This window comes from Gymnogyps californianus, chromosome 2 (assembly GCF_018139145.2).
Source record: "Gymnogyps californianus isolate 813 chromosome 2, ASM1813914v2, whole genome shotgun sequence".
In the NCBI taxonomy this organism is placed as follows: Eukaryota; Metazoa; Chordata; class Aves; order Accipitriformes; family Cathartidae; genus Gymnogyps; species Gymnogyps californianus.
In genome coordinates this window covers 76,947,806-76,974,585 of record NC_059472.1, presented here as the reverse complement: position 1 = coordinate 76,974,585, position 26,780 = coordinate 76,947,806, and the positions used below count along the sequence as shown (strand labels likewise).

Below are 26,780 nucleotides of genomic sequence, written 5' to 3'. Positions count from 1 at the left end.
TTAAGCTTCATGTAATGCAGAGTTTTACTTTTCTTCCCAAATCTGCTCTGAAAGTTTCTTTTTGCTGCCAAACTGGAAAAGTTAGAGTAGATCTTTTGGGCTATTTAGGCAGATACTAATTTAACATAGTATTTTTAATTCTTATTTTTATTTCTTTAGTATATCAAGTTTCAATATCTCAATTTGTTCCAAAAGACAGTATACAGCTTGTTAAAAAATATAAAATATTAACACAACATTAAATGACATCTCTCATTAGCATTAAAACTTGTGTTGCAAATCTCAAAACAAGCTTTATCAGGCCTTCAGAGACAACTTCTTGGAATGTCAGTATGATTTCTCTTTACATTAACTCTCCAGGAAGATTTTTGCACTGACTCTGGAATCTCATTGACTTCCTTACATGTTATATTCTACAGCTGCTGGAAACGGGAATTTGTAAATTCATTTATTCTCTGCATGCTTGCTTTTTTTGGACCCCGAGCAGAATTAGTGTGTACAGTTTTATAAGATTCTGGGATAAAGAACTGCTTTCCCCTAGAAGTTTGACCATGAGTATACGCTTTCCTAATGGAAGAAATCTAACAATTCTGAGTTTACTCTGAAGCAGAATGAATACTTTTTGGTGTGGAGTTGATGAATGATTGTTATTTAGGATGTTCAAACTACGCTGCATTCACTTACTCAGAACCTCACACATTAAATGACTATTTTGGAAGTGTATAGGTATTTTTCAGATGACTCTAGAATTCATCCCATGCTTATTATCATTTGTACTAGGCTTGATACACATTTTCAGTATTAGGTCAGGTTTGCTTTATGAAGGTTAGTTCAAAATAAAATAGTAAGAAGTTATACATTGTATTTATTTTGTCAGAAATGATGCAAAATTAATACACTGATGCATACAGCCTTTCAAGTCAGGACAGACACGCTATCACATTTCTAGTCTTCTAATAAATTGAGTCGTTGCTGACTCCAAGTTTTTCTGGAAGACATACTAACTGAAAACTCTCGGTACCACTTAATTTTTTACGTGAATATTAATGGTAATTTTCAAAGAGAGTGGAAAATCATTAGCATTAGTGGTTACATAATTAGCATTACTTACTGCTTTTCACTGAGGTGGATGTGCCTCTTGGTTCCCTGGTGGATAGACGACACCATGCCTAGTTTAACCTTTACTCCCACAAATATTAACATGTGTGCAAAAATTGAAGTTACCTTACTGCCTCTTCTGGAATGGATGTATTCTTTAGAAAATGCACGAAGTATTGGAGGATTTGATTTAGATTTTACAGATTGAAGGCCTCATTCCAATGCCTATTCCAAAGCTAGGGGAACTAGTCCAAATTAATTTTGGGAAAAAGAACTTTTGCTAAGGAAGTTAGAATTGACGAGGGAAAAGTAAATAATTTTAAGGAATATTGGAAAAAAGGGAAATTGTTAGCTGATAGATGTAAAGTCTGTTATAATGTGGATTTGGGGGTGGGGGGGAGGAAGGAGAGAGTTTAAATACATTACTACAGCCATGACTAGATGTAAAACATCTTTATGGTTCAAGTGCACTCACAATGTATATATTTACATATAACTTTGTGTCTTTTAATTTGGCCTCAATGTTACCAACTTGCTAAATAAATTGATGTATCTCCTCACTCTTCACTGCCAAAAGTAATTGAAACCAGAAATAGAACATCATGATGAATACGACAAGGAGGGAGAGAACGTGCTTGTGTATATATCTCACAGTCACTAAAGGAAGGAAACCATTAGAATTGTAAATCTTTTGCATAATTGTGTGTAGCCGTTTGAAGATTTGTCACATGTTCAATTCTGAATTTAATTTAAAGTAGTTTAAGAGGGATTTTCATTTTTACTTTATAGTATACTATTATACAAACCACAAGATACCACTGGTTATACAGATAAATAAAGTTATAATGGAGATGTGCAGGCTCCTCCACAATATACCTAATACATAATATTTCCAATTTCATTCAAATGACTGTTTTGTTGTTGTTTAGGTCATATTGATGAAGCTGAGTGTTATTGCTGGAAATCTTATGATATACATTAAAGAAAAGAGAAAAAGGTTTGGGGTCATCTCTTGAAGAATGAGCTCTATATTCTTACATTTGCTGAAGCATGCTCTGCAGTGCTCCTTTGAAACGTAAGGGTTGAGGAGGATAGCAGGAATAGGAGATTTTTTAGGTGCAGCTAGGAAATCATTAGGAGTAAGAAAGCTGGCTAATCCTTCTGCCTTCATGTTGCTGATGTGATTCAGCTCCGAATCTGTTCTAATTTGATATGTTTTGCACCAAAGAAGCGTATCTAGATATCAAGCCAGATTGTGGTGTGCACTGCAGCGATCTGCAAGGTTTATCTTGGAAGGTCTACTCATGCAAAGCAGCAGCAAAGTGGGTAGTATGGAATGATCCCCACCCCTCTCTTTTTACCTTAAGTAAACCTTGTCTTGCAAAATTCCCATAGCAGAGGACTTGCCAGGCTTTCTCTCCTTATACAAAACAGGAGATGGCGTAGTCATGAGTATCTGTGCACTGAATGCTTGAGTACGTACCACATAGTTGGGAGGATTCTACGTGTAGAATTGTAAATCTTGCAAAGTCGATTCTTTTTAATGTTGCTCCCTACAAAGAGCATTATGTTCATACCTGATACTTGATTGAGTCTCCTTGGGGGCTACAGACTACAATAAGACTTAGCTTACTTGAATGTTTTTTTCTTCTCTCTCTGGCACTATTCCTTGGCTTTCTAAATTCTTTCCTGTGCAGCGTTCGTTGTCTCTTTCAAAGAATGGCACTTTGCTTGCTTAGTCTAAGAGTTTTGGTAACCCTTCAAAGCAGTCTTAGAAATAGTGGTTCTGGTCATAGCTAAAGGATAGTTATTACTATATATCAGCTGTGATATGTAGTCCTCTTTTCCTTATTTCTTAATAACTCTTGAAGCCTGTTGTAGTTTGCAATATATGTTAATTTTAGTGTAAACAAGAGATCACACATTTTTTCACTTTCTGGTCTTAATTTTTTATGAGCTTTTCTGTGCAATTCTCTGTATATTGTTGGTGGATTTGTAGGAGGATAATCCTGTTGTCGCTAACATGCATGCATTCCCAGTGGTAATAAAGTCAAGTCAGTTTAATAGAGTGGATAAGCTGTCTACCATATGCTTTAGAGGTGTTCACTTTACTGGCTGTTTCAGTGTATAATGAGACCTGTGTTTGGAAGTAAAAAAACCCCACAAAACCCCCGAAAAAAAACCCCAAACCCCAAAACAAAAAAGCCCAGCTATTATATCCTAGAATATAGCTTAGACGCTTGACCATTTCTAAAGCCACAGAATGTTTGAATTTGCAGCACTTCTACTATATACAGCCATAGTGTCTAAACAAAAGTTAAACCACTGTGAATTAACTCTGAAATAGCAGAAGACTTGAACTTTCCAGTATAAAATTACCTGTCAGTGGTTTAATGGTTGTTGATTAAGGTTGTTTTTAAAAACTCTTTGAATTTAACGTGGTCAGAGCAATATTTATGAAATGTAGCTTTTGTCTGACAACATGCATTGCTGTCAGGTTGTACATTAAGGTACACCGAACAGAAGCAACTATTAATACCAGTGACAGGATCCACACTGGAATACTGCAGATTCTCACCACTGCAGCTTTGTTCTTGCTTACAGAGAACTTGCTCTCAGAGGTGTCTCTTATTTTTATACATAGCACTGAAAAATCTTGCTAAAAGGGTCACAAATATCTTGATCATTTCCTAAGAAGTTTGCATAAAACTGTCTTATAAAAAAACATTATTATGCTTATGGCAGTTTATTTGAAATAGATAGTGAATATTAATTCACAATATTGTTTATTGATATATTTTTTTCTATTGGATTTTCTGAATTAATTGGAGGCTGTCCATCTGATCTTACTAATCCTTCCAGTCCTTGCTTTTTGCCGACGGTAGTGCAGAGAGAGCAAAAAGAATGTACCATACTGCTGGGGATGCTCTGGCAGTTGATCTCAGGCAGTAGAGCACCATGCAACTACGTGTTTTACAAGAATCTCCCAGCTGTGGTACATCCAGGTTGAAGACATGCTGGCTCTATTACAAATTTGATCACCCCTTGATGATACAGCCACCCAGCAGCATGCCACTAAACACGTGCTGCTTTGCAGGATGCGTCTGGCAGTGGTAAGTAGAAAAGTCGCTGCTGTGTCCCTCATGTTTTTGCATGAGGTCTCCCTGGATGGTCCAGCAGTTGATAGTTGATATCGGTGGAGCAAGGCTTTTGCTACGTTTAAAATTCCCTAGCACCAGTATTTGAGGGAGCCTTGTACATTAGGACTTTCTCTGCCAGGTAAAGAAGAAAGGTCATAGAAGACAGCATGAACATTGTCTCCAACTGTGCTCATGTGCCTGCCCAGCTTACTCAGATGACACACTTATTTAAGCAATTAAAACCAAACCAGCTAGGGTCAACTTAGCCCTCTCAGTTATTAGAAAGGTATATTAATTTAACCCTAAGTTACCTTTTGTCTTTAAGAGACTCTAAATCCTTGACTTGTGACTTGCTTTTCTGCCATTTCCATCTTTTTGTGGCTGATGTAGAATTTTGTTTCCTGAATTTTCAGTCGCTAAGACATTTGATCAAATAAATACCGGAGAATGAGGTGAAATGAGGAACATTTTAGATCACTGACCCATTGACACAAAATGAATGCAAATGACTGTTGCAAGTAATGACAAAGCCAAATTTGCTATATAAGAAAATCCTTATCCTTTGTGGAGAACTAGGGGGTCCTGGAACAGCTTTTTGTATGTGTCTAGGATTGAAAAGTAATAATATGCAGCAAATGGGGGTGTCGTGGTTTAAGCCCAGCCATGCAATTAAGCACCACACAGCCGCTCGTTCACTCCCCCCCGATGGGATGGAGAAGAGAATCAGAAGGGTAAAAGTGAGAAAACTTGTGGGTTCAGAAAAAGACACTTTAATAGGGAAAGCAAAAACCCCACACACAAGCAAAGCAAAACAAGGAATTCATTCACCACTTCCCATCGGCAGGCAGGTGTTCAGCCATCTCCGGGAGAGCAGGGTTCCATCACACGTAATGGTTACATGGGAAGACAAACGCCATCACTCTGAACATACCCCCTTCCTTCTTCTTCCCCCAGCTTTATATGCTGAGCATGACATCCTATGGTATGGAATATCCCTTTGGTCAGTTGGGGTCAGCTGTCCTGGCTATGTCTCCTCCCAGCTTTGTGCACCCCCAGCCTACTTGCTGGCAGGGCAGTGTGAGGAGCAGAAAAGGCCTTGACTCTGTGTAAGCACTGCTCAGCAATAATGAAAACATCCCTGTGTTATCAACACTGTTTCCAGCACAAATCCAAAACATAGCCCCATACTAGCTGCTGTGAAGAAAATTAACTCTACCCCAGCCAAAACCAGCACAGGGGGTAAATAAGGAAACAACATGTACATTTGCTTAATATGCATGAACAGTGTTCCTTCAATCTAAGCACAAACACTATCTCGTTTGGCTCATCTTTGCTGGCCTTCAAATTTCTAAACCACAGGTTGCAGAGGACCTTGTTAACCGGTTACACCTCAATGCCCATGCTGACAAACTGGTGAGAACATACAGTGCTGGCACAAAGAGGAAGCTCTCTACTGCTGTGGCTTTAGTTGGTAAACCCCAAATACTTTTACTGGTGAGTAAAGGTAATACTGTGCCTATGATAAATGGGTTACATTGAATTTTGTTGTCTTGTGTGTTGCTCTAAAGTAAATCAGGTAGTTTCCCGGTCAGTCAGGGAGTAATTGATACATGGATGTACAACTGTCCTCTTTGTTCTGCTGTATAAACACTTCTTGTTTTATTCTCCAGTGCTCACAAAAGAAGAAAGTGAAGTTGTTTTTTCTTTCCTTTTTTTTTCCCCTTGGGGTAGTTGAGTGAGCAGGAAAAAAAAAGGGGGGGGCCCTAAACACACACAAATGCAATTGTAGCTTCCCATGGCCCAAATGGATATGTAAATTTTCTTTTAAGATTTCCTTATGTAGAAGAAGAAAAGCATAATTTAATGTAAAATATATTAATGTTTTATGTATTCTCTACTTTGTATATAACATGAGAAAAATATATATGAACAATTCTACTGGCTTCCTTAAGAAGGAAGATTCTTATTTTAATTAGTAATTTGGAGCTAGTGTTATTAATTATTGACCCATCTTTTTCAGGATATTCATATTCCTTGCTACATCATGCTTCATAAATCTGGCTAGTTCTTATATTTTTGTTGGATTCACAAATCACACAATCAAACTAATACTCCTGAATTATATTAATTTGAATTATTTATCACGTGTTGTTTTGGTGCTTCCATCCTACTGCTCATTTAGGCCTGAAACTGGCCCTTGCAGTTTAAACAATACCTTTTGTATTGAAGATCAGGGAATTACAAAGCTTTGGGAACTGCATCATTATGACACCACATTCTCTTTCTTATCATTGCCTATTGTTTCACTAGAGAAGATTGAGCATCCCTTTCTTAAGCCTTGGCTGGGAAGAGCTAAACCAGTTCAATATAAACCTTTCAAAACTGTCAAAGGGAGGGAATCTGCTTCCCAGAGTTGGGGGTGAAACCAGTGCTTCCAGTAATAGATCGCAGGCTAAGTATAACCAGATAAAACTGGTGTTCTCACGGGGTTCATGTTTCAGAAGATCAGACATATTTTGCTGCTTCTAACTTCCTATCATTGCCCCACTTCTGAGCTGAGTTATTTTATTTACGTTTTATGCTTAAACTGACCCTGGTTCAGTTAGTAAAAGGAGGAGATGATAATCTTAAATCAGTGTTTTTTCCTGATCTTAGGAAATGCTCCAACTGTTTTTTAATGTCTTTATGACAGCATGCTACTGCAAGTATCCATTTCAACCTACTTCTTGCTGCAGGGCACAGACTATTGCATATGTAATGACAAGAGGAAAGAAAAATATCTAAACATATCAAATGCTTTAAAACATTTGGCTGGCTTTAGAAAGCTATCAGATTTTAAAGGAGTTATTCAGTATTTTAAAAGGCTTTTTTTTGTCTGGAAGCAGATGCCAATGTAAACCACTGAATCTGCTTCTAGATTGCATCCAGGGTTATAGCTATTAATTTAAGTAATAGTGTGGGTTGCTTTATTTTTATTGCTTTTTACATTTTCTTTGTTAGGTATCCCCAGATAATAGGAGACTGAACTGAATTCTTTTTCACCTCTGCCATTGGTAGCTAAGCACCAAAATCAGCATCAAACTGGAGGTTTTGTTTGCTTTTTTTCTTGAGAACTTTGCTTCCAGGTTTCAGCTCAGATTCCTTGCTGCAAATACGTTGGCCAAGGCCATACCACCCTAATAGGTGCTGACAGCCCTCATCATGAAATTCCACAGTATAAAAAGCTACTGGAAGAGTTTCCTTCTCCCTAGTTTTGTAGTGACAGAGACAGACTTTTGACAATCAGATATCATTCCTTCTGCTTCCACGAGTAGATGAAGTCAAAATTTCATTTAGTGAGGACAGCAGGATTAGATAGGAGGTGGAAATGTAGTTTTTGTAACTGCACTTCTTTCTTCATGTAAGCCATTCGAGTGGGAAATGGGTTTGCCAGATGGTTTGCATTGGGCAGCATTGACTGCGTTGTTATTTAATCCTGTGGATTCTCTCCACCATGGGTGAGAGTTCCTCTCGAAGGGACTCTGGGAGTAACTGCTGGAGGATGTCAAATCCAAACATACTATCCACATCTGGCGATGGGCAGTGCAGGCAGCCGGGAGTTACAGGACTTCTCCACTTGTTTGTGCTCATGGCAGATGTGCATGTAGGGGAGGCACCAAATCCTCCCAGAAAGTGAGGAAAAAAGCCTGCAAGTCTCTCCTATTAAAAAAAGTATATGTACATAGATATTATTAAACATATATATGTATATTTATAAATAATATTATATTTATTATATTATTATGTAATATATAAACATTTTTCTATATATAAATTTCTTTAATAAAAAGTGTCTTCTATAAATTTAGAAATGCGATTATATGTGTTAAAGCAAAAAACTGATCAAGATGTCTTTTAAATGACCCCGTGGCTGGAGCTGTGGTATGTTTTTCCCATGCTGCTGTATTGTCATTTTCATTTTTCCTGTAGGATGAGCCCAGCTCTGGGATGGATCCCTGCTCTAAACGCTACCTTTGGAAAACCATCCTGAAGGAAGTTCGGGATGGCTGTGCAGCTGTGCTGACATCCCACAGGTAAGACCCTTATCCCAGCAGCAAGCATATTCCTGTTCTCTCTCCTCACCTGCTGTCAACTGAGAGCAGAAGAGCATATTCTGAAGGCATGCTCACCCTGGTGTGAAATGCAGAATGTGTCTTGGTATTTTATGGCAATTCCTTCCTGCTTGGGAAAATCAAACTTGCGTAAATCCTAAATATTTTCTATATTTAATTTTCAAGGATTAGAATGTGGCTCAAGGGGGCTGCAGGCACAGAAAAAATGATGCAATGAATTCTTCCTTTTCTGTGCTCTTTCTGTTCAATGCTGCAGTGTCTCTTCTTGCTTGGAAGACCAGGTTATCCTTTTGCAGCTGCCCACTTTACAAATCCTTACAAAGGGAGGTGGGAGTGAAAAACCCTCTTCTGATTTTACCAAGGATTCTGTTTTGCATCAGCGTATGAAAAGAGTATGCCGTGGCATCCTAACGACAGATGCCTCAGCTATTCTCTGTATGCACTACTAGAAATGGTAGGAGTAACCTCGTCCTCTTAGAATAGTCTATCTACATTAAATATCTTGTCAATTCTCTGATATGGTCATTGGTATATCAGTTTAATGGAGGAAACATCAATACTGTTTTGTAACATCTATAGTAAAATGGAATAAATTAAATGTTCCTTTAGGGAATATAGTATAGTACGTGTAATTATATATAAAATGGCTTTAAATGAGGGCGAGATCGTGAAAACATGCCCAGAGAGGACAGTACTCATTAACCAAATAAGCAATGTAACATTTTGACCAAATGAGATTTGAAGCATAGATGAATCAATAAAATAATGCAGCAAAACTTCCCTCAATATTTTCTAGATATTGTTAAATTTTTTTCAGATGTTCTCAAAATGTATTTGTTGTCTCTGTACGTGTGTGTGCTACATTATTGATGGAAAAATGCTCTCAAAAGTTTCTAGTATTCTGTTTACGGAAGCTGAATCTTGAAAATCACATACGTGTATTTGAACCCCAAGTGCTTACCAGCTCACTCATTTAGGGAACACAAGTTATGTATTCTGAATTAAGTTGAGTGATTTTCAGGAAACGGCACGCTTTGACTTTTCAGTCCAGATTAAGAACCCTTAGCTGTCAAACACCAGCTAAACAGAAGAGAGCTGTGGTCTCATTACTAATATGCTGTAAACAAACAAACAAACAAAAAATCCATCAAATTGTTACTAATTACTCATTTAGCTCTACAAATGAATGACTTGAAGCAGATATAAGTACAGTGATAGTGTACACATTTAATTTCTAATAAATAAGACATTGTTGTGCCAGAGTGGAGGAAAGAGAAATTATTTTATACCATTTACACTGTTTGCTGAAGGCCATTGGAGATTTATTTGAGATTCTTTCAAAGGCTACTTGTATAAGTAAAGGAATTTTTCTTATGAAGTGAGTCTTCATGCATATCAGCAAATAAGTACATAAGGTATAGAGATGGTTTCCTGTGTAAAAATTAGTTTTTGAGGTCTATTTACTTAATTTTCAGAGACAATGCTTAACTTTTGTTTTGGGGGGGGGAAGGAGTGAGACTGTATTATCTGTCCATACAGGCCTAAATTTGTGTTATTTTGCCACAGCTGGGAAGTGTTATGCCAAGGGGAGCAATAGGAGTTACTGCACCCCAAAGAGACTCGGCTAACTTCCTGATTTGTGGGAAGACGTGTTAGCAAGCCCTCTCCCCATCTCTGTCAAGTATAGTGTTTTGGCAGTTCTCACCATATCCCTGTCCTATTTTAAGGAAATTGTTTCTGGGAGGGTACTTAATTGCCATGCTTGTTCAGTAAAAGCACTTTAATTTGGACTGGCACATGGCTGAGGCACACAAGACAGCTCTTGTGTAGCTATCTCAGAAGGGTTGGGGAGTGCATGCAGTGAATTGCAGGAACATCAAAAAACTTTGACTCCTCTTTGAGATGATGGATATGTCCCGAATGATGTCCTATGTCTAAAGTGATGCTTTGGAAGAACTGCTCGCACAATACTGTATAATATGTAGAATGGCAGGCCATCTGCCCTAAGTTTTACAATTCAAAGTTATTATTTATCATCTGAAGCAGTCGCATCTAACAGGATCCTGCTTTTCTATTCAGCTGCATTTCCATGTGCTAAATTCTGTTTGGATTATAGTGTTTTGCATCTTCTTCTATCCTGCAATCATACTAAGGGTAACTACTTTTTAAGGGTATGTACTATGCAAGAGGCAAGCTGAGCAAACTTACTTCATTCTTGTCCCTCTATCCTTTAGCTCAGAATGACCACAAACAGATATTACAGGGAATAACAGAGTTCATGGCTCTCACACTCAGTGGCATTTCTGAGACTGCTTATCGGGTATTTGCCTGTGGTAATAAAACCTTTGTATTGTGGCCAGAATTGTCCAATTAGTTCTGGACTAAAAACATAAATTCTGTTTTAGGCCTCTCTTCTAGCTGTCATGTGGTAATAACTTTTGGTATGTACTGACTAGGGTTACAATTTGGACTGTTGCCTTTAAAGTCAAAGGTTTTGTGTACCCATTTTTGCAGCTGTCCGGATTCCTTCCACTTTAATTAAAGTTAGGTATAAATAATGTTCTCTGTTTTCACTATTATTCTTTTAATCTTTTTTTTTTTCCACTTTATTTTGTAGTATGGAAGAATGTGAAGCCCTCTGCACACGGCTTGCTATTATGGTCAATGGAAGTTTCAAGTGTCTTGGTTCTCCCCAGCACATTAAAAACAGGTATTATATGTCAACATCAAACCTTCTGCAGCTACATTCAATCTAAGACCTGGCTAGACACTTTAATAATGCCAAGGCATAAGTACTTTTGATTGCTGAGCACATCTTTCTTTTCCTGCCATCCCTGAAGTTAAAAAACAGCCAATTAGGATATCTTAGCAAACTAAATTGACATATGACATTGCTAAAATGCTTTGTAGTCTGCACTGGTAATTGAAAGAGACAGATCTGTATCTGAAATGAAGCACTTCTGCACTCAACCTGAGAAATACATTGTGAGAATTCAACATGTTGAGATGAAATACACCTTGATTCCTTGTGAAGATTTCTTGTAACAAGAAGCAGCACTTTTAACAGGTCAGTAGCCAGTAAGACAATGTATTTTGAACCATCTTTGCTTCCTACCAAATTCACTGGCAATTGCAGGTATTTATGCTATGTTTTCTGCATCCTTTTCCTGGTGTGCATGAGCCTCTCTTCTGCTTGAACTCTGCTCATGAGTTAATTTAATATCTGTTAATGAGGATGTTTATTTAGAGGATGGGCTCAAACCACCATAAAGGAAACAGGATCAGAAGCTGAGGGGAAAGTTGTTGCAACTTATAGCTAGAACATTTACATTCAGTAATAAGTAGGATTTTTATGACACCCAGACAGTCAACTGTGTAAAATGATGCAGCTCATTTACAAGCAGCAAAGCTCCACTGCTTTGTACTAGCTCAGCATTTAGCACTTAAGTGCAGATGCATTTGACAATGTAAACAAGCCCTACAGAAAAGTTTTGGAATTGCTGTCTGCCATGGTTATAGGGCAGAAGTTATGTGTCTCAAATAACTTCTTGTCCCTTGAGGGCACTTTTGGCTTTCTGTCCTTCCCTTTGGGTAGAACTGTAGGCCCTTGTTTTGCAGCTACATTAGCATGATGGGCCTGATTCACACTTACTTTAATAAGCTCTCTCCTTCCAAGTTTTTTTTCATCAAGACAAACTTTCAGCTAGAGACCTTACAAACTGGATGGTGAAAAAAATTGATGTCTGCATCTATATTTCTGATTGTTCTGTGTGATCATAGCCTTCTTTTCATGTTTGTGTACCTTTCAGAGGGTAGTTGCCTCAATTTCTAGAGGCATGAGAAGTCAATTGCTCTTCAGCAGTTTCTGCTTCCTTTGTATCTAGCTCTTTGTCTTTGCCATCCTGTCTCTTATTCCCAAATTTCAAAGCATAGAGTGGCCTGTTGTCCCACTAGCTGGAGTACTTTAGCAGGAGTGCAGGCACCCTTTATTCCTTTTGTAGTAAGAGACACAGACGTCTGTAGAGGACAATGCAGACCTTGGACAGGCAAAACTGCTTTTTGAAGATGTGTGTGTCCCCTAATAAGGAAAAATGGTATTACTTAGGCACTTCAGTTGAGTGCATAAAATTAGCTGGGATAAATGTGGGTCTCCCCTTTTTATGTTTCAGATTCTCTGGAGTGAGTGCATGTCTCTGTCTTCTCAGCTTGACCTTGAGAGGGCAAAATCAGACATTCCACAAAGGCTAGCTTGACCTTTATCTTCTCAGTGACTTTGTCATTGTTTTGCCACTCCTGATGTTTCCTTTAGCAGCATCTTTTCATCCATCTCTTAGGAAGCAAGACATCATAAGCATACTCATAAGTATGCACCATATTCATATAAATAGGATTTCTCAATTTGCTGCACTGTCTCTGTAGATATACCTCTTTCAGATCACAGTAAGCAAATCAATGCAGAAGAATAAACTATATAACATGCTGGAAGTATCTTTAAATTAATTCTGAAGATATCAAGACATTCACAGATCAGCCATTCAAGAATCAAGGCTGTATGAGCACCTCTTTTAAATTCTCCAAAGCAAGGTCATGATAAGAACGTTTGGCAGTCATATTTGTAGCAATTATTTGTTTAAAATAGTTGTAACTTTAAAAAAAGCACACCTTCTCTATGTTAAGAATATTTCATACTATCAGCAGGTTTGTGTTCCTTGTATTGCCATGACAGTTCTTTAATGTATGTCAGTGGCATTCATGTGGGGTAATACGTGCACTGGATACCAATGTTGCTGAGGCTTTCCGTAGAAACTGTGTAGCTGAAGCTGCACTAAGATTTTTCATTTAAGGCAGGACTAAAATCCCTTTAACTCCTAGCTTATTGATTGATTTAGTCTCCAAATTTTCCACACTTATTGTTCAGGAACCTATTGAATTTTTCTAAAACTTAGAACCTTTTATTAGGAAAAAATAGTCACTAGCTTTATCAAAGGATTGAATTAAAATCATGTAGTTGTCTGAATTTGTTCTGACTGTCTAATTCATTTTCTTGGCTTCTGGGAGCAAAGCCACTGTAGAGGGCACAGTCTTAAAACCTCATATACACACAGCTGTTAAAGCTTTCGTTTTCTTCTTCTTCTTCTTTTTTTTTCTCCCCTTTAAATTAAGCATACAGTAAAGACATTTCCATGCTTTCTTTGGAAAACTTTTGATAAGTGCTGGGGAGAAGCCAAAGACTGTCCCTATACTCCTATTATTTTGTTGCTTGCTCTAGCTTCCAAACTTCCCTCCAATACTTGCCAATACAGTGCTTCATCATAAACCCCAGGCTATCACACACCTAATAAATAAAGTAATCGTTAGGTGATTAAGAAACCCAGTACCTCTGTGTAATTCATATTCCGAACTTATTTGAAGACAATTTCCAGATACGCTACCATGTACCTTATGGAGGACTTCTGCATCTACATGAGATGGGAAAGGACAAGAGAAGCAGGATTCTTTTACTTATTACTCCAAAGAAAACCATCGAAATAATCAAGCTTTAAATTATTTTAATCTTTTCATTTTCTCACTTTCCACTCCACCTGTGAACATCCTGAAAAACTTCCAGGACTTGAAAGAGTATTGAGTTACTCCTTCCTTCCCATTTCCCTTCCCTTCCTATGATTTAATAACCCTATCATTCTCACTGCTATAAAGAGCAAAACATTGTTCCTTCTAAAGTGATAGATCATAAGGATTTCTAAATCTACTATTAGGAAACACCTACCGGCAGAAGAACACTGTCCTTAACAGCCACCTCCACTGATACAGTCACTAGTCAGTTCTATTTTTCAGTGTTTTCCTGCAATTAGCACTGTCAAGTGTATTTGTCCCGGGCACCATCTCACAGTAAAAAACCCATCACCTTACATTTTGTTTAACAAAACTGTTCTGTGAAGCAATGTAAGTGAAGGAAAGCATAAGCAAAACTGGTTTTGCTGCATCTGATTAATCTAAATTACTCATACCATAAAAATTGGGTTTTGGTGGTGCTTTTGTGTGCTATGTGTGTGAATGAATTATGCTAGTAATATACGTATTTGTATTAACAGGCAAGAATGGTACTAAAATAAATTAATGGGGACCATAGTTGTAGATTATTGTGGTTTTTCTGTTAGATTTTACAGCTCTTTTTTTTTGTTTAATTTGCTCTTATTTATACGCAGCTCTTGATATCCTTTAGTCTGTCTTCAATTTGTTTCTACAAATCAAATTGAACAAATATTTTAAAGTCCAGTACAAGTGACCTGATCTAGCTTTGAAGATTGGAAGAAGGAAAGAAATCTAAACACTATATGAACACTTAAACCAAAGAAAACTTTCATATAGCTTTTATTTATGATAGAATGAGTCCTGTATTGTAAGAAATAACAGTAGGAGCACATTTTGATATTACATGTGATTACATTAGCATGTCTCAAGAATTTTTTTCCACTTTTAAATGTAGCTACGTCCACTAAAATTACATTTTTTCTTCCCTTCATGGCGATTCTGTCTGTCTTGATGGAAATCCTCAGAGTTGTTTTATTTGCTTTTCCTTTAGTACCATTCCAGCCTGTAAAGTCTAGATTATGATCACCTTTTTGATGGATGCGTGATGAAGGCTTAATGGGTCTTCCTTGGGGCCCTGTTAAATTTGCTTCTTTGCTGTGGTGGGAAGTTTCAAGGATTCAGCTTTTTCTCTCACTACACTTTCAGCCCTTGGCAGATGTGAAAGACCATAATCTTGGACTGAATACAGCTTTGTCAGATGGCGGTACAAAATTCTGCTATGAAGGGTATGGGTGAGCTCCAGGAAGATGCTAATGTGAAACATAAAAGCTTCATAGGGATATAAAAAGTGATGCTGCTTCTAATGTGTGAGACTTGATTCATTTTTCCAGCTCTTGTGCAAGCCTGTTACAAAATGCTCATCCAAAAAGGTCTTCTCGCTACAAATGTAGGTGTTTGGGTTTCTGCTCCCAGCTGTTGAGCCCTGACTATATTTATCTAGGTTTATACAGATTTAAAGTACCCTCAGATGTTTCTCAGTAGAATAGTAAGTGTAGGACTTCTTTAGAAAGGCCTTTTGTTGCAGTTGGCAAATTTCTGAATAATGCCAAGAAAGGTGTTAGCTGGAAAGAATGAACTGAAGGGTAATGTCCAAAAAGTTAGCATTTTAGTTCTAGATGCAGTTTGTATGAGATAGATGTGTTAGCAGTTGTGCCTGTTAAAACCTAATTTCAGACAACTCCTGCCAATTGAGTCAATTACTCTAAATTGTGAATGGATTACATTTAAATGCTCTCTCCAGTATTCTCCATTATACTTAATGTTTTTTTAAAAATTCGCAGAAGCATTTCCATGTTAGATACAGCTGGCCAATCCTCTGGGAACAACATTTTGAATACTATCCTTCATTCTAGGGCCATCTGGACAGACTGCTCATAGCTGAAAAACCCACACCAATTTTTCAAGTGCTGGACACACATCAAGTCTTTGCTCAAATTTTATCAGCAAGCCATCTGATTAAATTACCCAACAATTAATCCATTTGTTATACCAGAGTTAGAATGGAAAATGTGTTGGGAAGCTATTTACACTTTACCTTTCTTTTAAAAAGATTGATTGAGAATATTTTATTGCTTTTCTCAAACTCACACATGTAGATTTCTTAAACGGAAAAGAGAGGATTAAGTTTAAAGATCTCATCAATATTTCAGCCTTCAGTGGAAACAGTGTTATTATACTAACAGATATACTAGCAGTAAGTTTCTTACATACCATAAAATATAGAAGTGAATATAATTTTTATTCCTGTTGACTAGGAAACAAATTCTTTTTGTACATGAAAAATGTATTAAGGCAGTGGATGTGTATTCATGTAATATAGCTATTAGTTTTTCTTCCCAGAGGAAAGCTTGAAAAAAAGAATTCTTACAACTTTAAAAACACACAGATTGAGAGTTCAGAAACGAGCAATATCTTTGCACTCTCATAAAACTTTGTGCAATAGTAATTCAGCCATACTCTGTGCATTACAATGCCCTTTTTTCTGGTCATTTTATACTATGTTTTCTGCAGCACACTGCATTGTATCTGTGTACCTGTTCATTCAATGAGCAGCAGCTAATTAAGATTTCATATTCTCCTCTTTCCCTAGTATGTGATCTGTGTACTGTTTTTACTAGACATTTTGCAAACCTGTCTCTAAATACAGTATTATCAGCATTCAATGGAGCAGGGCTTCATAAATAGCGACATTAGGTTTTCCACAATACTTCCGGGAAACTGGATTTGAAACGATTATTCCCATTTTATAGAGGAGTAACTGAAGCATGATGCTAAAGTTAAAAGGGCTTGAGTAGTCAATCTGAGCAGTTCATGGCTAAATATTTTCCGTTTGTTTAACATTGCATTCAAAGTACAATGCCTGTGAACTTCAGCTGTAGCTGTGGGTTTTTCCAAAAGTACTATGAATTCCTTCTGCAAATTTGAGCCCTAGGTCTCAAGACGAACCCTTAACAAGATAGGAAAGCAGTAGTGAAAAATGTAATCTATGTGAGTTACCACAGATCCCACAGGTGTACTGGAGTGGAAGGGTAGGATTCGGTTCCCCAGGGCTGTACCAGAACCGTGAAGCACTTTCTTTCCTTTTCTCATCAATCTGCTATCTTATTTGCAACGTTTTCTAGATGTTGCAGTAAATAAAGCCACTTGTCTGAGCAGGTACCTCCGCTATATCTTATAAGGCATTCCTGATGGGGATTTCATGAAGAGATGCTATGTGATGATGTAATTAAAGCTTATTACATAATGCAAATATACCCGTGGTTTAAATTTTAATTTCACAGCTGGTCTCCATTCTAGCAGTTTTTAACTTGAGAATTTGACCTTGAAGTTTGATAAGTCCTTTTAATAGACATTTTAGTGTGTAATATCCTGATTATTATTTTTTTAAAAACTCACTTAAAAAAAACAGTATGCCAGAAAACAGTGATAGCAACACAATGGTAATGTTACTTCCTCCTGCTTTTTTCACTGTTGAGGCCCCGAAGGTACTTTGAGGAAACAGTTTTGGCTCTTTGTAGGCTGCACTATCAGCCTCGCGCAGAATTACAGTGCTGCTGTTCCTGTTTCTCTGGGAATGTAATATATAAATAATACAAGAGTAACAGATCTCTGATACTTGCCTGTATGTGCAGACATACAAGCTTGTATACAGACAGATTTTGTGTGTGCACATGTATAAACAATTAACAAGATTTTTTGAGGGTTTTACCAAGTATTTGGAAATCGTGCCTAGGCACTTAAATGCCTACATTCAGAGAGCAAGGCAAAGTTGGTCCCTGCATTGCTCATAACCTGAGGCTGTCACTGTTATGGCAATGATATTATTGAATATAGAAATTAATTTTAGATGGCTTGATATGAAAGCCTGGAGCGTGTGTGAACAAATAGTGCATGTACAATATACTTTGAACAAGTGTTACTCGTTGTTTTAATAACTGTTTTCATGTTTCTGTTGTTACCCTGGAAAAATCATAATCAATTAAAAAATGATGAAACAAAATCTATGAATACTATATGGAAGACAGATTTTATAACTTGTTACGTCTGTTTGTTTGTTTGCATCTAATCAAGTTTATCTGTTCGGCAACACTGAGGTGGTTCTGAATAATTGCAGAAGGAATTCACATTTTGCAAGTGATAGTATATTGGCATTTGATTTTAGCATTTTAAAAAACCAAAGCAACTATTTCAAATTTAATAACCTTTTTTCTTCCTAGATATTGTCCTTACCTGCCACTTAATAGATGAAATAATTAAATTTATTGTGTGATTTAAAATGATCTTAAACTCTGATGTATTTGTTTCAATAATTTTGTTCCAATTTTTGTTTCTTTTTTTCAATGTTTTTCAAAGTGTTTTGTTTTCAATGTTGTTCAAGTTTTGTTCTCTTTGTAAATTGCACTTGTGTCTAGGGCTGCAAGGGGAATGACCTGAATCTGTATCCCGTGCTTCAGCAATCATACTGGAATAACTGAGTTAGCTTGTCTAGATGAGACCTATTCATTTAGGGAAAGTAGAACCATATCTGTCTGCAAACGGATGTAAACCAAAGCAGAGGGGAAAACAGCACAGTAACAAGTTATCCCCCTCTTTGATTTATGGCATATTTTCTAAAAGATGCAGTTCCTTGCAGACATTAAGTGCCAATGTTCTCTTTATTATTATTTTTTATTTTGTTATTCAATAATGTCATTTGGAAGTAATCTTTTGATCAATCATACTAGCGCGTACATAAAGTACGCACATTATATTTCCACCAGTAAAATTTCCGGGAGCTGTAATTTTTTGATGTGTATATATAGCACAACATTCTGCAAGAAATGTAATCTTTGATCAGTGGAAAAAAAGCCTATGGATGATTAGATGCTTTTCTTATTCATCAAGGTTTAGGAAATAGGGCCATGTTCTTGATTTCCTGAGGTTACATTCAGCAGTTTTGACTGAGGGAGAGAAGAGATGGTAAACGGGCTTTGGGAAGAGTGTGATTTAATGTACTGGTCATTCTGGACCCTGCTGTAAGTTAAAACAGTAGCTTCTAGGTTAGGTTTTGTTCATTTGTGGACAAGCAAACTCCTAAGGGTTTTAAATGAAAATATAGATTTTTTTTTTTTTTTTTTTTTTTTTAAAGCAAACAGAAATCTGCTGATAATGGACTTTCTTTTTCACCTTTCACAGAAAACAGGATTTCATGGGTCAAGCTTAAAAAACCCCTCAGTTAGTACCTCTAGGGACCCCTTGTGACCAGCGAAGTGTAGGCTCAGCTGTGGGGCCACAAGGCATTGTGTTTCAGCAACTTCTCTTCTTGTCCCCATTCAAATCTTTGAATCAGGACCTCTGAGGAATGGGCAGAAGGGAACATTGAGAAGTTAGTATTACTTGATCTGCCCCAAGTGGCAACTCCTCTACTTGGTATTTATGAGAATTTTCAGCCTTTGGGCAACTAAATCCACTTCCATTCCCATTGCAAGGCTAGAAAGAGCACCAGGAAAGCAGCCAGGGGACTTCCTCATCAGTATAGATCTGGCTACACTTTATTCCAGTGTGTGACTGCAGCTTGTGTAGACACATATCTGAAGTAGTTTTATATTATCTATCTTTGTACTGCTGGCAGTGTGGCTGTGGAACTGTATCACGGGCTGCAAAACCTTTCTGAGAACTGAGGAACCATTTGGGTGATTAGCCCAGGCTGACCTCCTCTTTGTGATATTTATACTGAAACAACCGTGAGATCAAAGACCTGTCTAGTGCAGTATCCTCTCTCTGACAGCGGCCAGGAGGGAAAAGTACAGGAACAAGATAAGCACATGAAGTTTTCCACATTACTCAACCACCCTTCAGCAATTTATTGCTTAGAGGCTTCCTAAGCCAGAGGTGGTCTTAGTGGATTCCCCCCCCCATGAATTTCTCTGATATTTTATTCAACTCATGTCAAGTTCTGGCATCCAGCACATCCTGTGTCAATGAATTGTATGGTTTCCCTATGTGCTGTAAGGAAAATTACTTCCTCTTACTGATTTTGCATTGTTTTACGTATAATTTAATTTGATGCCCCCTGTTCTTGCATGAGAAACGTAGGAGAGTGAAGAATCATTCCTTAGTTACATTCCTTAGGCCAGTCATGATTCTGGGCTCTGCAAAAACACTTTTCTACCACCTCGTCATCTTTCTTCAATGCTGGAAAGTTTTAGCCAATTTAGTAATTCCTGGTATGGAAATTGTTACATTTCTTGTTGCCATTTTATGTTCCTTTTGTTCCCTTGTTATTTGAGCTGCTCAGCTAGCTTGAGGACCTATGTAACTAAAGATGTGGAGTTCTTGGATTCATTTGGTAGTCCTTGCTAAGCTCATGCTTCTGCAGCTGATGCTGTTGTTAATACTCAAGTTAATTAGTTTACAATCAGTCTGAGAATTTATATTTTACTTTCAGTCTCATGGTGGCATTTTAGTAGGTACAGCCTACTAATAAGTAATACTGCCAGAACCACTAATGAGGTGAAAGTCAAGCAATAACAACCAGTTTGACTGAGGGAAAAGAGGAAGGATAGAGAGGAAAAATATTTTTTTGTCAGAATATGTGTTTTTGTGTGTCTGTGTATACACAAATAAAAATGCAGGTGGTGTTAAAGTAATGTGGTAGAAATTAGCAGTGGAAAATATATTTGTTGAATAGCTTTGAAGAGATGGTGATTCTTTTGCAGCAGATGGCTGCTGAACAGGTGTGCTGGCTCAACTTATGCCATTTTAATGATAATGTTTCCCTCCTTAGGTCTTGAACTATCAGGTGCTAAAGGTTTGATCCTAACAGTGCTAATCAAACCAGATTGTGCTTTTCTCTGTAATTCCACTTTGGGTTGCTGAATTAATTATATTGTCTGAATCAGAGAGGAAAACAGAGTGAAAAAAATGGTGAACTCAATTTCCATTGCCTCAGTTCGCTACTGAAAGCAGCTTGCTGATTATAGCAAGGGGAAATGTTTATTGCTGATCAGCTTACTCTATATGGCGGCTCTTGTACTAAAACGAATTATAAAATCAAGGTATAGAAGCATCATAATTTGACTAGCCAAAAAGAAAAAAAAAATCTTTTAAAGCTTTTTATTTGTACCATGCTGGTGTTTATGCCATTCACAATTTAGAATTAAACCAAAGTTGCACAGACTTCTCTGTCTTTGCTAATCAGAATTTTGATTCATTTTCTTTGGAAACTTCATAGCATACAACAATTTCATTTTATGAGACTGTCGAACATCTCCATAAGCCAGCATTTTTCAAACTGTAATTCAATGGCGGCTGTGTAGAGATGCCAGAAAACTGATCAGAATCAATAATCTCGAAAAATATTACCTCAGGTTGGCTGTCAACTAAATTGAACACCCTTGTTAACTATATCCATCTTTGTAACATCTTTTTTTATTGTCACATGTATTTTTTCAGGGATGATGCTATGCATTTAAAACATTTAATTAGAGATCTATTATGTGTTAGTAAATCATTGCAAAGCAAATCAGCCAGCCACTGCTTTGGATTCCACCTTGTTCTGGATCTCTCTGGTGTAACAGCACTGTTCATCTGTCAGGTCACACTGCCCAGTGAATATATGGTACCCTGCAGCTTGGGCCCCATAGGATTTAATTCATTATAACGTCCTTCAGGAACCAACAAACAGGACACTGCATCAGGAATGTTTCTTCTGACTCCCTTTCAAGCAGTTCAGTGGTTGCATTTGACTGCAATAAAAAATAAACAAAAAACCCCAACCAAAGACTAAAAACCCTACAATAATTTATTTGTAATGGAGCTTTTCATATAGTGCAACTTTGTATGCACTGTCATATCTAAAGTGTAGCAACTATGGTTTCATTCTACACAAAGAAATAGGATTCTCGTCTGAGAAGATCCTTGGAAATTATATTTTGAATTCATGTGAAATTCTTAATAGAATAAAATCTGCAGTCTAGAATTTTTCATTGTGGAAACTTGCCCTGCTCTGAAATCAATGAAGACTTTATTGCTTCATACCAACAGACGTTCTGATCCAACATAAAATAAAAGTTAAAGCCCTTACATTGCTACACATGTATTATAGATGAGGAACATGTGGTGCTTCATGTGAATTATTTTGCTGGGAGTCGCTCAGACAGTGGTTAAACTGGACATATGTCTCAGAATAGTCCTTTCTATTTTTTATTACATTTTGATTGGTATTCTGTAGACATTTTTTCCTATATTGGAAAAGGGCAGCATCATAGAGTGTGCTGTGATACACACTTCTGCTTTGATCACGTGAAAACGTGCTTCACACCTGTCAGATCCAATTAACCCAGCTGCTACCCTGAATCACAAGCTGCACCCAGAAAAGACAGGGGAGAGGAGGGTATTGGCACGAGGGAGTAATACAGAGGATAGTTACCAGAAACCGAAGAACTGGAGCAAAGGATTTGGTGATGAGTAATTGTGGAGCTGGAGGGTGAAGAAAAGGAAGTAATGCTGGAGTGAAGGATGTGGGAGTGGTGGTCAGTGGGAAGATGGAGGAAGTGGCAGGTTTCTGGGGGGACGTGGGCAGTGCAGTCCGAGCTCCCTGTCCCTCTATTAGCTCTCTCTTTCCATTGCTCACCGGCAACAGGGAACAGAAGCGGCAGAGGAAAGGTCTTCTGACTTGGCTCCTGCTGCTCTTTTTTCCCTAGCAATTAACCAAGAAGGTGAACCCACAGGGAGGATGCGTAGCTGCAAAGGAGGGCTGGGAGGAGAGGGATGCAGCAGCAGCCCGTGTCGCCCCATCTCTCTGCTGAGCTCTGCCCTTGCACCTTGCTCTGGGAACTGGTGCAGCATAACTTCCATTGCTTAAGCAATATGCATAAGAATATGGTTGCCATTTCAGTGTTTATGGGTTTATTACCACTTCCCCAACTAAATATTAGCAGTGAGTAAATCTAATAAAAAATAATGTGTTGCTTAGATAGCTTATGCTTAACTTTTATCATATGTATGTTGAGAAAAAGAAGTTCATTTCCTAAATTATTCTGAGACAGATTGTGTGGCCATAGAGCTAAAGAAAATCCATTAACTTTGCCATCTCCCTTAATACCCCTATACTTGTCTTTGCGGATCTGGAAAACACAGTTGTGCTCACATTGCTGAAATATGCATGCGAATATGCAGCTTTGTTAAAAGATTTGAAAAATAGTGCTACATGCCCATTTTTCTCATTAGAAAAGTTAAAGGATTTTTTTTTTTCTTCTGTATTTGTGATTGGTAATCTTCATAGCTTTTTGCTAACCATTCAAAGTAATATAGCAATTGAAGCATAGCTTAGTTAACGTAAGTTCAGGTACATTGGATAGTGAAACATCCCGTAGTAATTAAAACGTAGGCATAACACACTTTTTTGTTTCTGTTTATTACCATTAATTTAACAACTTTCTCATTTAAATTCTATTATTCAATAGTATAATACGAAAATCACAGTGATAATACAGTAGGCATACATGATGTTATTTGACATAATCATAGGAAAATCAATTGAAGCAAATGTTCTTCCTGTCTTCATAGTGTAGACAAATGAATTTATGTTTCTGTGTATCATTCTCAGGTTTGGAGATGGCTATTCTGTCAAGGTTTGGCTTAGTAAAGAAATAAGCTATCGAAGCATGATTTTGGACTGTCTGCAAATGCATTTTCCTGGAACACAGTTTAAGGTACAGCTAAAACTCCTCATCATAGTATTTGTTCTATAGCAGGATTAAGTATGGGCTGGTAAGAACCATGTATACACGTTTGGGTATATCGATCTTTTTGGAAAAAGTAGGTATGAACATCCCTTTTATTTTCCTATTGAACAATTCTTAAAAATCTGACTTGTGATATTGATTAAATCAACTCCAAACAGTCATTTAGGCAACGTAAATAAACCGGCCCTTCCTCTGAGTGAAAATTTCCTTTTGCTTTTATTGTTGATGAAGTTGAACTCACCTTTGTGTTCACCTGAAGTAGGAGTGCAGCGTAGTCACTGAGAGTATTTGCTTTGATTGCTTTCTGATAAAGTCCAGAGATGATAAGTCTCAGTCTTTACTGAGATTCTTTTATTTGATACGAGGCCTTACAAAAGACCTATAGTAATTACATTCCAAGAAAAATTCTCAAAGACCTTTAATTTTTTTTTTTTTTTTTTTTACTTTATCAGTGTTTAGGAAAAGAATCATGTGAAACTATGACTACCTTAGATATGAACCTGTTTGTGTATATGTTTATAAAAGAGTGTGTGTGTGTGTGTGTGTTTGCTCAGCCTTTTCCCAGACTGCATTGTAACAGCACTAGTCTGTTGGATTAAAAACCTATAGCATAAAACTGTCCTAAATTCATATATCTTTTATGAGATTAACCAAATGTCATCTCAGAACATGCACAAAATATGTGCTCTGAGTATGAACATTTCTTTGTGCTACCAATGTAGACAAAATATATTCTTGTTTAAAAGCTCATATTTTTCCATGTTATTATGCAATGAGAGCCTATTGAAGCTAGACTGGTTATAAGCAAGTGTAACTCCATCATAACGTGCATTCACTTTTATCTGTTTTTATCACTTTTTCTTGTTTTAAGGGACAGCATCTTAACCTGCTCGAGTATCACGTGCCACGAAGTCAGGGATGCTTAGCAGAGCTCTTCAGAGTCCTAGAGAATCACAAAGCTTTTCTCCAAATCAAACACTACTCCATTAGCCAAACCACATTAGAGCAGGTATTTTTTTCTTTTTCTTTTTTCTTTTTTCTTTTTTATTTTTCTTTCCTTTTTTCTTCTCCCCCCCCCCTTTTTTTTTTGTCTGAACATGCTATGTATTTTAATTATTGATGTAGTAGAATACTACATCATTTGCTGGATTACCCAAATGTATGCAATAAACCAGCAGTTCCAGGCCATGTCAGGTCTACACAGTAATTTCATGAACCCTACTGCTTTTACACTGGAGGTGAGCACAGTAAAAGCATCTCGGTAAGCCACATATTTGTACTGTGTGCAAGTATAACGAGTGCTTAGATGCATCTAGATCCGTGCGGGATGAGAAGGTGGGACTGTGAACTGCCAATTCCACAGTCCAAAAGTTGGGATCTTACCACTGTCCTTGAAAAGGCTGAACCAGTCTCTGTAAACTACAGTAAACCTTAGACTTACAGGACATTTTCCTTTGAGAGTTTTCTTTTGCAGTGAGTATCATGCTGCACATTAGAGAACAGTGGAAATGCACAAGCAGACAGAGGAGATCCCACTACTAAAGGCTATGAAATCCTCTTTGGGCAAAAGAAAGACTAGACTGATGGCAAGGATGGGATTTCTGGGTGGTTGTGATGTGTTACAGCATCTTCATATGCAACTTCTTGTTATGTATTCTACAAACTGAGAGAGTCGCATCAAGTCAAAATATTAGTTTTCTATAATAGACGGTATGAACTTACTCCTTTTTCCCATGTGCAAATCATTAATGAAGTATTCTGATCTGTACTGATCTATTAACTGCTTGTAAATGATCCGTTCACTGAATGGCTGAATATAAGGTAATTTCAGCCTGTTGATTGTTCAGCCATTGTTCACTCAAGCTTACTTCCTCTCCATTATTCATGGTGATTCATTACCTCAGTCACGTACCATTGTTTCCTCTCCCTGACTAACTGAGTGTTAGTTTTAAACAGGAAAATAGTTCTCCTGAATAACAAACACCCTTATAATGCATCCTAAGTTTGTTTGCATATCAATATGATCATTTGAATCAAGAATAGCCATCTCTCCCTCTACATTCCTTGCTGTCAAATAGTTGTGTGATTAAAAAGCAAACAAGCCTTTCTGTAGTAAGATCTGTTTAAAAAAAAACAACAAGGAGACACATTAGTGGAATCATCACTCTGCAGTGTTCAGCAGTATACTTTCACCTTGAAATATCTGGACCCTCATCTATGATGGTTATTGATAGAAACAGCAGGCTCAAGTTCCTTAGGTATGTCATATCAAAGCAAATTAAAACAATTGTTTCCCACTAACTTGTGCAGCAGTAAAATATAATTTTCATACATAATAACTCATTTTACCATTATTTTTGTAATTCATCAGCCTCTGTGTTAGCTGGAGAGGTGAAGAGGGACTATTTCTAGAGTTTACAAAACGTATCTCTAGAGGGGTTACCTCAATGTAAACTATTAATTTTTGTGTCACAAAAGCTTAGGAAAGCAACTGAAAAATATCCTCAGCTATGTCTCCGAAGTTTCAGTTCAAGTACTGTTATTTTGAAACTCCTACCTTTTTTCATGTCTTACAGGTATTCATTAATTTTGCTACACAACAACGAGGAGTCTCACATTCTTCACAAGAATCTCCTGTTGTTCATCATGACCACCTGCCAGTCTAGGCTCAAAATAGGATACAGCTTCAGTAGCATATATGTGTGTGTATGTTTGTGTATATTTACATGCATTTTACATGCAATAGCTTTTCAGCTGTTAACAATTTGTGTATGAGAAACAACAAGTAGAAGCAGAGGTGAGTTTGCATTTGTAGGCCAGAAGGAATATTACCAGTTCTCAGTAAAACAAGAAATTGGTTACACGCAGGCCAAAAATCTGCCAGAAAGTAATGCTTTTTAATTAATTGGAATTTTATAATATAAATGGCCTAATTAATGCTGCTTTATGTTAAAAAAAAAAATTAAAAAAGAAAAAAAAAGACTGATCTGAAATGTCACAGTGTATAGTAGATTTTTTTTGGTGGTGGCTCTACATTCATTTGACTACAGTAATCTCTTGCATGCACGCTTAATATCTAATTTTTACATGTCAAGGCAAGAAAAACCTAT

The 26,780-nt window shown here is 37.2% G+C and overlaps 1 protein-coding gene across 1 annotated transcript in view; it reads left to right on the top strand.

Annotated features, from left to right (window-relative positions):
* Positions 1-26,339, top strand: part of ABCA13 (ATP binding cassette subfamily A member 13) — a 207,502-nt gene extending 181,163 nt beyond the window's left edge. The window contains exons 50-55 of the mRNA XM_050892372.1: positions 5,598-5,732; positions 8,208-8,311; positions 10,968-11,060; positions 23,532-23,637; positions 24,542-24,679; positions 26,247-26,339. Of these exons, the coding sequence (XP_050748329.1) occupies positions 5,598-5,732; positions 8,208-8,311; positions 10,968-11,060; positions 23,532-23,637; positions 24,542-24,679; positions 26,247-26,336 (666 nt within the window). The 3' untranslated portion in view covers positions 26,337-26,339. The remainder of the gene's footprint in view (positions 1-5,597; positions 5,733-8,207; positions 8,312-10,967; positions 11,061-23,531; positions 23,638-24,541; positions 24,680-26,246) is intronic.
* The last annotated feature ends 441 nt before the right edge of the window (positions 26,340-26,780 follow it).